The sequence below is a fragment of the Lissotriton helveticus genome, chromosome 5_1 (assembly GCF_964261635.1).
Source record: "Lissotriton helveticus chromosome 5_1, aLisHel1.1, whole genome shotgun sequence".
In the NCBI taxonomy this organism is placed as follows: Eukaryota; Metazoa; Chordata; class Amphibia; order Caudata; family Salamandridae; genus Lissotriton; species Lissotriton helveticus.
Genome location: NC_136065.1, coordinates 1,903,716,094 through 1,903,728,783, shown reverse-complemented (window position 1 = coordinate 1,903,728,783; position 12,690 = coordinate 1,903,716,094). Strand labels below are relative to the sequence as shown.

The 12,690-nt window shown below is 43.0% G+C and overlaps 1 protein-coding gene across 1 annotated transcript in view; it reads left to right on the top strand.

Moving 5' to 3' along the window:
- CNP (2',3'-cyclic nucleotide 3' phosphodiesterase) overlaps positions 1-12,690 on the top strand; it is a 48,836-nt gene that overhangs the window by 23,106 nt on the left and 13,040 nt on the right. Inside the window, exon 3 of the mRNA XM_078645432.1 lies at positions 2,140-2,276. Coding sequence (XP_078501558.1) covers positions 2,140-2,276 — 137 coding nt within the window. The remainder of the gene's footprint in view (positions 1-2,139; positions 2,277-12,690) is intronic.

Below are 12,690 nucleotides of genomic sequence, written 5' to 3'. Positions count from 1 at the left end.
TTCAGTGATGAGCATTTATATCTGCTAGGAATTCACAAAATGATTACGCACAGGTGGGGAAGCATTTACCTGTGTATTTCTTCACCATAAGAGCAAGGAAATATGCAGGAGTAAATACTACTCAAGCGGGAAAGGGGTGTTCCAAAACGTGGTTTTCCTTGGAAGTGTATGAATGCTCACAAACCATATGTTGGTTTAGCATTCATAAGTACTAAGAAATTATTAAGAAATCCTTGCCTACCCTGCAAATGGTTGGATCTCCTACCAGGATGGAGCGGAATGGATCACCCATAAAATAACTTTCTCCGCAGGGAAAATATATTCCCTCTAAATGTGGTTCCGTCCCTCCCCATGGTGGATGTTGTGAGATTCCCAGAAGTACGCCTGGAAACTGGCACTTGCTTCAGCTTTCTAGGTATACTTCTGGGAATGTTTGTGAATAGCAAAAATCAGTAAGAGATGGAGATATAAATATATCCCTATACTTTGAAGTTTTTTTTCCATGAATAGGACCCAGTTGAACATTGTAATTCTAAAGTACAGTTTTTCACTTTAATTTACTGCTGTGAAAAATATTGGCTTACTGGCCCTTTCAAATGGTGCTTTGATGTCCATGCTATGTTACACATTCATTACTCACCAGATACTACACCCAAGAATTATGCTTTGGTCTTCTGTACTGGTTCAGTGTTCTTCATAGGGTACTGAGAATGCTACAAAACTGCCTTTGGAAAAGGTTGAAATGAACAATTTCAGTTTCCTAAATGAAGTGAATCTAATTGTTCACTGTGGCCTTAATCTAGTACTGAGTAGACCATGGGTTTGCAGACCATGGTCTTTCTCTATAGCAGGGGTCTCCAACCTTTTCTATAATAAGAGCTACATATGTTCATTGAAAACCATCTTAAGCTACAAATAGTAATGTCATAATATTTATCATATCGGACAAGAGAACACTAGTGGCCACCCTCTGCATGTTTATCAGCAGTAATCATATCAGTGCATCAAGCATGGCAGTAATGGACAAAAGGGCTTTGCCAATTTGAGAGGCCATTACATGGGTAACGCACAACAGCAATAGCTGGCATGCCCTAGACACCAAGGTAATAATGTTAGTGATAAGTCTATCACCTCCCCCCCACCACGGCCCTGCTGCTCTTACCTGCATGGGCAGCGGATGGTTTTAATCTTGCTCATTTGGCGTAAAAGTACAGAAGATGTGATTGTCCAGGGCTTTAAAAAGCTCATAGGTCCTGCTGATGTTAACAGTGCATTCCTAGAGCCTTAGTTTACTGTGATGTCTCCCTTGTAGTGCAAACCTGAAAGGCTGCATAAGCCCTCTGACTGATGCAGTACAGAACTATTGCAAGCATGAAAAAAATACACTTATACTGTTAGAGCATCCCGAACAGGTACGCCTTATGGTTATTTATCGAACCATGTCAATACTTGCCACCAAGACGCACTATTGACAAACCTCCAACAGCCAAAACATCTTGCATACTCAAAAACAGTTCAAAGACTCCAACACCAGGCTTGTCTGTCTTTATTTGCTGGGCAAATGGCATGTTCCTGTCCAAAGAAGCATGTAAGCAACTGGAAAAAGACCCCAGGTGGACTACTTTGCCGCAAAAAGCGCACACAGTTCAATGACACTGCCATTGATCCAGAGATCTAAGGATTACTCCATGGAACGAAAACCATATAGGCAGGTTCTGGTAAGAGTAGATTGTGCATTCTGAGATGGAAGGTTCTTGGGGTGGATCTGTATCGACAGAAGGCGGCACAGCGTCGGTGCACTGAGGCACTTAAATTGGAGTCCCCATTAGAAAATTACCACATGCATGCTACCTGACCTCAAATAATGGAGACAGTCGGTTTCACATCAGAACACAGAGTTTGAGTGTGAGCAGTTTTAAGTGTTTGATGTATAATATCAGTGAATCGATGCGGTTGGCGTTAATTGATGTTACAAGTAACTATTTTTGGTGCCAATGAAGTTTCAACAGTTGCACTGCCTGTAGCAACACCAAACCCCTTCCAGTCTATAAGTTGTTCATCATTTATCTATAAATGGAACATGTTTGATAAAATGACTAATGCCGTTTTTTTCTTCTTTCTCTCCAATTGTGCTTTTAGTCATCCATGATGAAAACCACAGAGGCAAAGTAGATCTGATCAGTTATTTTGGACAGAAACCCAACATCTTGCATTGTACTACGAAATATTGCAATCATGGAACCGCGCCTGGATCCAAGGAGTATGCTCAAAATGATGTTTGTATTCCTTTAATTTTCTTTCTGACTAATGCATATAACTGTATCTAATACATGGGGTGATCACTAGCTACATGTTTATATTTTTTTGCTTTCTCATTTGGGCAAAGGGTCAGCTGGTAATGAGTCATCATTTAACCCTCCAGCTCTCATACATGCTACCTCTTTAAAAGTGTTAACCCTTCCAGAGGGGGCGTCAAATATTTTGCTCCCATAAGCGGTCAGCCATAACTAGTGCATACAACATCCCGCCATACCTACTCAGGAAGTCAGAATATTTTAACTGTGTCATGTCCATAGGTGGATAGTTTACGTCATTTTTCAAGTATATGAATGCTAAAGCTGAACAAGTTACTTACCTTTAGTACCTTTTTTGTAGCGTGTGCTTTGTCTTCTGGGTGGGGGAGGGTTATTTTAACAACACCCCATGGTTACTAGACTGTATGTAGAAATCCTTGGATGTTTCAGATTGTGCTGGTGAAGACTCCGGAAGTGACCAGCTCAAACCCAGTAGGCACTGCACATGTATATTCTTCTGTACGCCTGCATGTTACAGAACACTGTAATAAACATACAAAGAGTTAGCAGTTTAGTAATACTCTCCTTCACAATAGCGGGTGGTGGCAAAGCGAAAGTGTTACCCAATGGTAAGTAATTTGTTTGTGTAACGGATACTTCCAGCAGGTTCCTTGTCTTAAAAGGCCACCAAATAAGTGTACAGGCTTCTGAATCTTTTGGCGAAGGTGGACTTTGTCCATGCTAGGGTCAAAGTAACATTGGTAAAGAGATAATCTCTCTTGTGTGCAGTATCCTTAAACAATATTTGAGTGCAGATAAATCTGTCCCTTGAATCATAACAACAATGCACATGTAAATAGGTTTTCTTTCTATTTTAGATCCTTTAGTACAAGAAATGTGCACTTATAATAATAAAACCACTAAGTTTAGTAAACCATTTGTATTTGTCCTTTACAAAAACAGAAAAGGTTTTTAAGTGTGTGGTCTGACATAAAGGAAAATGGACATGAGCTGTAACTTTAATACAGCAAGGGTGCTTCGCTGCCCCTGAATGTAACACAGTCGTCCTTCAGCCTATGTTTCCTTTACTTTACTTTTTCGCCCAACTGATAATTCAAAGCAATTTCTGTTGCTTCAAATGGCATTTTTTACATTTTAATTTATACTAAGATCATTCTTTTGGAGAATCTGTTTTCTGACAGAAATATGGCTAGCGTGCATCATTTCATCATTATTTTCCTGCAGTACTCCTCATCTTAGGGACTTTATCATATGAGTAATATTTTTTCTCTTCTAGTTTGATAACTGTGGGGTAGAAATGTACAAGCCGCTATTTTTGGAGTGTGATTATAACCGGTTTCTACAGCAGATAATCGTACCAATGCAGTAAAGTGGCCAGGGGAGAAGACTTTGATGTCTGGAACAATTTAAGCAGTATAAAGTCCATGAAGTTGAAATGGAGTGAGTTGCTAAGTCAGTCTTTGCATGCTTAGAGGAACTATGGTGGCCCTTGTAGTCCTCATTACATCGGTCGCAAAGCCTAAGATGTTTGCAGAAATAATTGGAGGCCACTGCTGCTAGGCTGAGCAACAACTCACAAAGTATGGCCCCAGAACTGCACCGAAGTGAAAACTGAAATGAATCAAAAGAATTTCCATGTCTCCTGTTCGTAGGCACAGCACTCTACAGCCATATGGCCGTTTCTCAATATGTTTGTATCTCCACATTGCCTTCCAGTCGGAGGGTGCTCTTCTGAGGCAGTCCGACTGATGTGTGGCCAGCCCTCCATAGCTTCTTGCTGCCAGAAGTTAAGTGGCAGTGACATGACCACAGTACCAGAGAGAATTGTCATCTAGCAATCTAACATCATGGCGACCTATACATGTGAGATGGCTCATTGTCCTAAGGTCACACAATACGAGTGCCTTGGTGCTGATTACTATAAAATCGCAAGGAGGCCCTGTAAATCACATGCTTATACATGCATGCAAGCTAGTTAGGCCGTTAGACGAAATAATGGTGTTAAATGGCTCCAGATCGCCCAAAGAAGCTAGAGTGTCAGCAGAGTATGTAACTAGGGGTATTTTCAACCCGAGATCATGACCCGAAGAATCTCCTTGACATCAGGACAATATATAGTGAAGATATGTTTATAGGAAAATAACTACATCACTTCCGCCCAACTATTTTATCTTTATATAAGAAGTCCGGTAAGATTTTTGCCATTGAAACCAGTAGTGAAATGAATCTGAATTTAGCCAGTTTGTCTCTAGTGCTCTTCTCGTGAATGAGCTTATTAATAGTGCCTTTCAACGTAGCTGGAGTGATGGACGTAGCTCTCACTAACCACATCAAAACGCAAAAGTTTGGATTTTTCATGTTTACAAATCGGAAGGGCACATAAAAACAGCAATTTCTTACCAGATTGTCTCTGTCAGTATTGAGTATGCAACCACCCTTCTTCACAGCCACACACCCACGTACCTACAGATCATGTGTGGAGGAACTAGCTATCCCAACCTTGGGTCATGGATTTTCCTCTTGTTTGATTCTCTTTTCTTTCTGCGAATTGACGCCATAGTTTCTGTGACTCCTGCTATTGGCCGAGTCTCTACTGATAACTTAAGCTATTCGAGAGCTTATGATGAATTTTGGTTCTTGTGTTTGGATGCCAGAGCGGTTTTCTACTCCCCAGATATGCTTACTTTGCAGCACGTCTATCTGTTCGCATCTTTTCTACTAGGCTCTGGCTTCTATGCCTGTATGAAGTCAGATCTTTGAGGTCATTCGTGACCAGAGTCAAAGTCTCAAACTTGTAATATTTAGGCAATCCTTCTCCATCTAAACCGGATCGGTTATCATGGTTTTCTTCTTCCAATTCTTCAACTGTAGATTAAAGGTACTCTTTAAGTCTCTTAATTTTCTTGGTTGGACATAAATGTTATCTTATGGTGGCCTTTTATACCCATCATAAAGTTGGAGGTGGTTATGAATTATGAGTTATGAATCCTTTTCCACCTACTCTGACATGTATCTGACATACACCAGTAGCCCTGCAAAGTTTCATTTCTGGTCGACTTTATTTTGGTCAGTACAGTTCCTAACATTTAAGTTCCTAAGTATTTGGAAACTTAATGATATATTACCCAAGCCTCATATCCGAGTTATGTGCACTCCCGTTTTCCTTTGCCTTATTTTTATGTTTGACTTCTGATCTTTCTTCAGTCTACTGCTACTGCAGCACGACGGGGTTTTCCTCTCATTTAGAGCCAAAAGGTAAATGACTGATTATCTTGTTTTGCAGTTGGCATAGACTTTTGCTGATGTGTTTTTTCCATATTTTTCTGAAGGGTCGACAGGCCTTGGTTGCGCAGTTTTTGTACTTTCTAAAGCACAAAAAGTTGAACTTTCCTTCCTTCAGCACGATTATACAGATATTAACTGAGTCAAAACAGATTGGAGGATCAGTTTGCATATTAGCTGAATACTTATTTGTAGTACATTTCTTCAAAGTAGCTCAGCTTCTTTGGTAAACACATGTTTCTGATGTTCTCTCCAGCTAGGTATGATCTCTCCTACAGTCCTACTTCAATTCCTTATGACTCTTCCACCTCCTATGGAAAGGAATTATTTGCTATTCCATTTATCGTTTATTAGTGCTACTGAAGACCTATTGACCGAAAAGAAAAATGCACTTGCCTGTTATATCAGTTTTATATGATGGGCGTGTCCTCTCCTTCCAGTTAGAACGAATGGAATGGAAGCGCCAGGGCATCCTTATTAGGGCAATCACTGCGCTAAACAACGTATCGGTCATTCAAAGGGCGTCAATGTACTAAATGAGAATGGAGGGGCGCGATCTGGAGCTGCTATCAGATTATTTAACAGTAACTTCAGATCCCAATGGGCAGACACAATCAAAAGAGAAACAGCCTTTACAATGAGGTTTTTACCACGTTGTACCTTTACCATTAATTTTTTACCATGCTAATTTTTACAATGTATATGCCTTTAAAACACATGCCTTTACCAGATTTAAGGTAATTTGAGTGTTGTGAGGGGTCCCCCCACAAATAAATGTTTTATAGATCCTCGAGATGAGCTCCCCAACAAATGAGAGGGGGCTTAAGACTTTGTTGTTATTGGGGTCTTTAGATTCTTTCATGCTCCGCAGAGTAAGGACTTTGACCAGATGGGCAGAAGCCATCACACTGTATGACACTCTCCGGAAAATTTATTTAATTTCACTGCATTAATGTCATTAAGTTTTGCATATTTAAGGGCTTGAAAATTCAGCTAAAATTTCACTTCTCTGATCGAAAATATATCTAATTTAAAGATTACAAAAAATATCAGATCACATTCAAACTTTAAAAAACATGTTGGCTTTAAATCAAAACACACCATTTACTGGGTGCACTTAAAATGTTAACTCATGTTTAAAATACTTTTTAGATGTGACATATTTATCCTTACCAGGAAGTGCTGGGAAGTCGTGTTGGACCATTGCAGCGGTCACACTTGCTAGCCAACCGCATGGCTGCTAGTAACCATACCAAGGATAACATCACCATGTCACTTGCACATCTCCTGTTATCAGACAGCTTGTCCTGCTTAGATCCAATCATAAAGGTCCATGAAGTCAGTGCCTCATCCCCCAAAGACGAAGGACCCCTGGAGACCAAGCTCTCACTTGCATTGGAGACAATGTTGTTCTGTCTGATTGAATCCGACTACCCCACCTCTTTCGTGATCGCAGATCATCATTGCATTGTGTGTTTGCCTTCCCTTTCAACTGACACATCGTAGGGGGTGACTGTGCTACTTCTCTGCGTCCCACATTCACACACATAAGGGTATCCTGCCCTGGCACTTCTGGTTCATGTGGACTCTGAGACACAGAGTCGGCGAGTTGTGAGTTGCGAGAAGGAGCGTGAAGGAGCGAGGCGAGAGTAAGCAGTGGCTCCGGCAGCTCTGGTTTTCTTTGGTTTTCTCGGTGCAAGTCAACCCTCGGTGTAGGGAATACCGCTATAAGCCGGAAAAGAACGGTAAAAAGATTGGCAGTGGCGGCGCTGCAGTGTGGAAAGTGCCGCCGTGAGTGTCCGGACGCCCAGGTGATAACGATGCCGCAACTCCCGCAAGAGGCGGTAAATCTTCAATAAAGCGGAGGGCAGCGCTGTGAGTATCATAAGGCGGGGGGTTGAGAGACCCAAGAGTCCCGTGAGCACAGTGGTGGCGCTAATTGTTGGGACTTGGTGGGACTTGTTAATACGTGACCTCCGCGTTTCTGTCTTCAAATTCTGTCTTCAATTTCCTCAGACTCACCCATTGTGACCGCCATAGCTATTACCATCACTATTGCCATTACCGTCGCCATCGCCGCTGTTGCTGGTTTCATAGTGGGAGAGGTGTTTCCCCCTCCCGTTTCTATCTGGTGAGCGGTGTGGCTAGGCTGGAGCAGGAGTCCCATCGCCTTCTCTCAGTAAGTTGGCTGGCCAAGGTGGGTTTGTGGGGGCTGCTTGGAGGATTAACCGCTGGAATTGACCAGCTGAATGAATATCTACATGATCCGCATGATCTGCATGATCTGCATGATCTGTTTGGGCTGTCTGGTTGCCTGAATTGGAGTGGGAGCTCAAACCTGTGCTGCAATTGGTGGCTTCAGGCAGCAAAAGGAGAGGGCTGCCACCAAACCGCCATCAAACAGTCCACAGGGGGCTGCAACGGTTGCGCCATCAGAGGACAGGGACAGGGATTACATCCTACAGCATCCCCTGTGGCACACACTATCGCAAGGGCACCTCATAAACATTTCTTTTCATATATTTTTAAGGTCCTGTGCATTGAGGCAGCCGTGGTCGTAGCGGGTCGTAGCGGGGTCCCCATCCTACGGGTCCCCATCCTACGTGTGAGATGACTTCCAGAAAACTACGCTCTGGACGCGTTCTTACCTCATCTCCCAGTTCTACAAGGAAATTAAGGAGATCATATAGTGGAACTAAAAACTTACAACATCTTTGTTACAAATCTCAACCAACTATTACGGGTTTCTTCCGGAAAGATCCCCTGATCGTTCCTATGGAGGCTGCATCGGGGCAAAATAGTCCGCATTTTAAGTCTGCCTGAGGAACATCACCCTTCCTTTTCACAGGGGATGCCCAGGGAAACCCTTATGGCTCCACGGGGGGCCCGGTAATGCCCCAAGAGGGGACCAGGGGCCAGATAAGATCAGGCACGGAAGATGACTTAGTCAGCTTTTTACCGGTCATATCTTTAAGGACAAATTCGGTCGCTGGCCCATGTGGTCTTTTAACCCAACGGTCCTCACAGTCACAACATAGCCTTTATAACCCTTCAAACCCATTAGAAGTGGAGTTTCCCGCTGCCGGTATACCTGTTGCTTCGGACGTTGCTTCGCAAGCAGGCTTGGACTTGGATCGTCCTCTTAACCAGCAGAATCAGCAATCCACTACACTGAGCGGAGAAAAATCATCCAGCAAGATCATGGGTGTACACGTTGCCCCTATGGAGGGGGACATTTGCATGGTGCTCAGTGAAGAGGGTGTGCTTGGGTGCATTGAGGGCACTCGGGAGGAAGTCGGGAAGGTCACTGTCGCAATGGTGGAGAAGCCTTCTTTTTGCGGAGAACCCAATCTAAGGGAAGACTTTACAGTCCCAGACATTGACATTGAAGCTCAAACAAGGGGGTGGGGAGCTACCAATGTACACTCTGTGAAGAACTCTGTGAAGAACCCTGTAAAGAATGGGTATCCAATGAGCAGCCCGAAGGAGCAGAACATCTGCAATGCAAACTCCCCTCTCAGGCGCTTCTCTTTGCCCCTATTATATTGTAGTACAAGTCCCCTGAATGGTAATTCTGTGGAGTCTGTCTATGATGCTCACGATGCCCATGATGTATTTCTGCCTTGCTCACAAGCAAAGCCGGGTAATGAGAAGGATGGGGTATCTTCAGATTATTTTATCTGCGTTGAAAGACTTTTAAGTTCTATTCTGTCTTTATTGGAGAAATCCGTTTTTAGTTCAGATCACATGCTGGAAATGATTTCCGTAATGCTGTTTGAAGTTCAAAAAGTGAATAAAGTAGGCACCATTATTCACCCCTCTGTCATTCCCGTAAGTCTGGGCGAACAACCGGACGTTAGACCCCTTTTACCTGTACCTCGTGTAGAGCAGAGAGATGTGTCTGTTCAAGCAGGTACGCCCCTCTCCTCACTGCCCCCAATAGAATCTTCCTGCAACCTTGAAAATGAAGAGCTTTGTTTAAGCTCACTTTTTGAGGAAACTGTAGTGGGCCTTCCTTTGGGACATGTCCCACTAAAACTTTACCCTTTGTTTATTAAGGGGAAAAGGGGGGCTGGTGGAGCTATTGAGGAATCGGAGAAAATCGAGGTAAATGTTGGGCAAAAAGGCGGGGGAGTGATAGAGGGGGAGGCCCGAACTCCATCTGCCCCACAGGTCCAACTTTCAAACTCTTTGTCGAACGCAGGAATTAAAGTAGGGAAGAGGGGAGAGCCTGCAAAAAAAGCAAAGGGGAAAATAGGAAGAAGAACCAAAAAAGGAAAAGACGATTCCCTAAACCAAAAATTTCAAAGTTACATTTTCAACAGATCCCAGATAGCCATAATGTTGCGCAGACTGTAATGGAGGAGGGTGGTTCCAAACTGTTAATTGGGGAAGGTGTCCCTAGGATCCCCGTCACAGTACTTCCGTAGCAGGGGTCACCGGAGCAGTAGTGGCGCCATCAAGTCCTCCGTTGCAGTCCCCTATAATACCCCATCCTCTTCAGTCCAGTGAGGGGGATGATCTCTTGGGGAGGAGAAAAATACAAGGAGGTGGAGACCATGTACCTCTAACATGGTCTATAGAACGGGGGGATAGACCAGACGACCACCTAAAGGTAGGGTCTCACATGCCGATCGAGTTCAAGGCGAAAGTACAGACGGTTAACTATGGAGATAGGGTGCCTCTATGGATTCCCCAAAGAGATGCTGTAAAGAAAGATAATTTGGTGCAGACTGCTTTATCGCCCATAGTGGACTTCATCTGGCTATTCGAGACTGAGTCTGATCCGATAAACAGAGGACTCATTCTCAAACTTTTCTCTGAAATGGAGGCATTGAAGTTGATAGAAAGTAGGGATATCCTAAATGTGAATATATCATTGAGCATGAGAATGTTTCCTTTTCTAGAGTCACCTTCTGCTCTTTGCTTGTGGCCAATTTGGCCATACAGAATTGTGAGCACTTTTTTAAAAGAGGGCTGGACATAACTTCTGTATTAAACTCTGAGGATTATTCTACCAGGCGCAGTCCAATCCTACGCCCACAAGATCAGAGGCAGGGCACTTCTGTGGTGTGGGACGCTATGGGCCCTGACCTAGAGTTTCCTATGGGCAATGCTAAAAATATTACGGTCTCATTAAATAAAAAGGGCCGATCAATAAATTTGGTGTCTGACCCTGCAGTCGCACATCATTCTCCTAATAAAGAAGATGTCTTAGCCCAGTGGAGTTGGGTAGCAAAAACCCTGAACACCAACTGTACAGAGGTAGAAAGAAGCGCTCCTCTAAGGTAGCCGGGGGGGGCTTCTTCTGTCCTGGAATATGGTGGGTCTGGGGCATGATGAGGAGAAATTTAATTATTTAAAATCTTTAGACCCTCTGATTATACGCTTAGAAGAGACTTGGGCGTGTAAAGATTTTGATTGTAATGGGGTTTTTTACCTTTTCTTGCTATGCTAAGCATTCTGAAAGGGGACATGCTAGTGGCGGGGTCTCCATTTTGCTTAAGAACAGTATTAATTGGAATCAAAAAGTCTTTTATCACCCGTCTAATCTTTGCATCTGCATGAAGTTGGCATGTCTAGGAGAGTTTGGTAGGTCTTCCTTCTTCCTGGTGGCAAATCTCTATGTTCCCCCAGGTAAAAACTTTGATTCTCTGTTGCGTTTACTTTTTTTTATATATTAAGGAAATAGCCACCATGGAAGAATGCCCTTTAGTGGTATTAGTGGGTGATTTAAATGCAAAAAATTCCAATTCATCGCAGGCAATATATGCTAACCCAGACAAAGAGGAAATTTGGCATATTCCTGAATCCTTTTTACCGGATAAAATAAAAACGGATAAACGGGGCTTCCTTCTGCTTGATAGTATTAGAAGTACAGATTTGGTTATCCTAAATGGGAGGATGCCAGTTGATAAACCAGCTCAATTTACTTTTCTTTCTTCTCGTACACAAAGTTTACTGGATTACGTAGCCATTTCGTATCAAATGTTTGGGGCCTGTGAAAATCTAGAGGTTATCCCCTCAGTATGGAGTGATCATAGTGTAATAGGCTTGACTTTGGCCTTTAACTTACCTGCACTGAATCAAGGGCACTTGTGGTAGGGCTCGATTGATTTTAATAAGTCTAATGGTCGTTCATTTTGGACACAAAAAAAATACAGTCGAGGTAGGTGCGATAGTGAAAAAAAACTTTCCAAGAACAGCACGGAAACGCTCACGCTAATATCATGCAATTTTTGAGGCACAAATGAGGAAGATAAAAAACTTAAGCTCAGTATCCTCTGGCCGATGCAGAGTAAATCAGGTTTCCCCTATCCTGAAGGCCTTAAACCTTGAAATCAACAATTTAGTGCGGAAGCAATACAAACATTTTTCCACAGCCGTGCAACAGGAAATTAATCGCCTAAAGCGAGTTAGAGGCCGCTATAAATTAAGAATAAGGAGAGATGAGATGGATGCTAAATGGATCGGGTTGAGAGAAGCAGCAAAAGCCAAAGATTCAAAAAAGTATTGGCACCTGATCGCAGAGTATTGTGACTCCAGACAGAGGGCACTCCCGATCCCAGAAAGTGAGTGGGTGGACTATATTTCTTTATTATATAAACTGAATAGCTCAGTCCCATTTCAGATGCCTGTAATAGAGGAGGCTGGTTGTGGCAATTATGGTCCCCCATCAAGGGCTGAAGTGATGGGTTACATAAAGAACGCTAGAACCTCTGGTGCTCAAGGCCCTGATGGTATACCGATCATGCTAATTAAACGGGATCCAGTCGCATGGGGAGCTTTCCTGGTGCCACTGTTTAACTTTTGTTTTCAATTGATTAGCATCATAGTCCCGCTGTATAAAAAGGGCTAAAAAAAGTCACCTACTAGCTTCAGACAGATCACGCTGCTGGACGCTGCGGGCAAATTATTTGCAAAAAGTATACTTCAGCATTTGCAGCAGTGGGCCCAAGACCAGAACATCTTACCGGCAGAACAGGCAGGCTTCAGAAAGAACCACGGAATGCTGGATAACATCGCGGTCGTTCAAACTATTGTGGAGAAATATGTTTTTTCAAAAGGCATGTTGGTCTACACAGCTTTTATT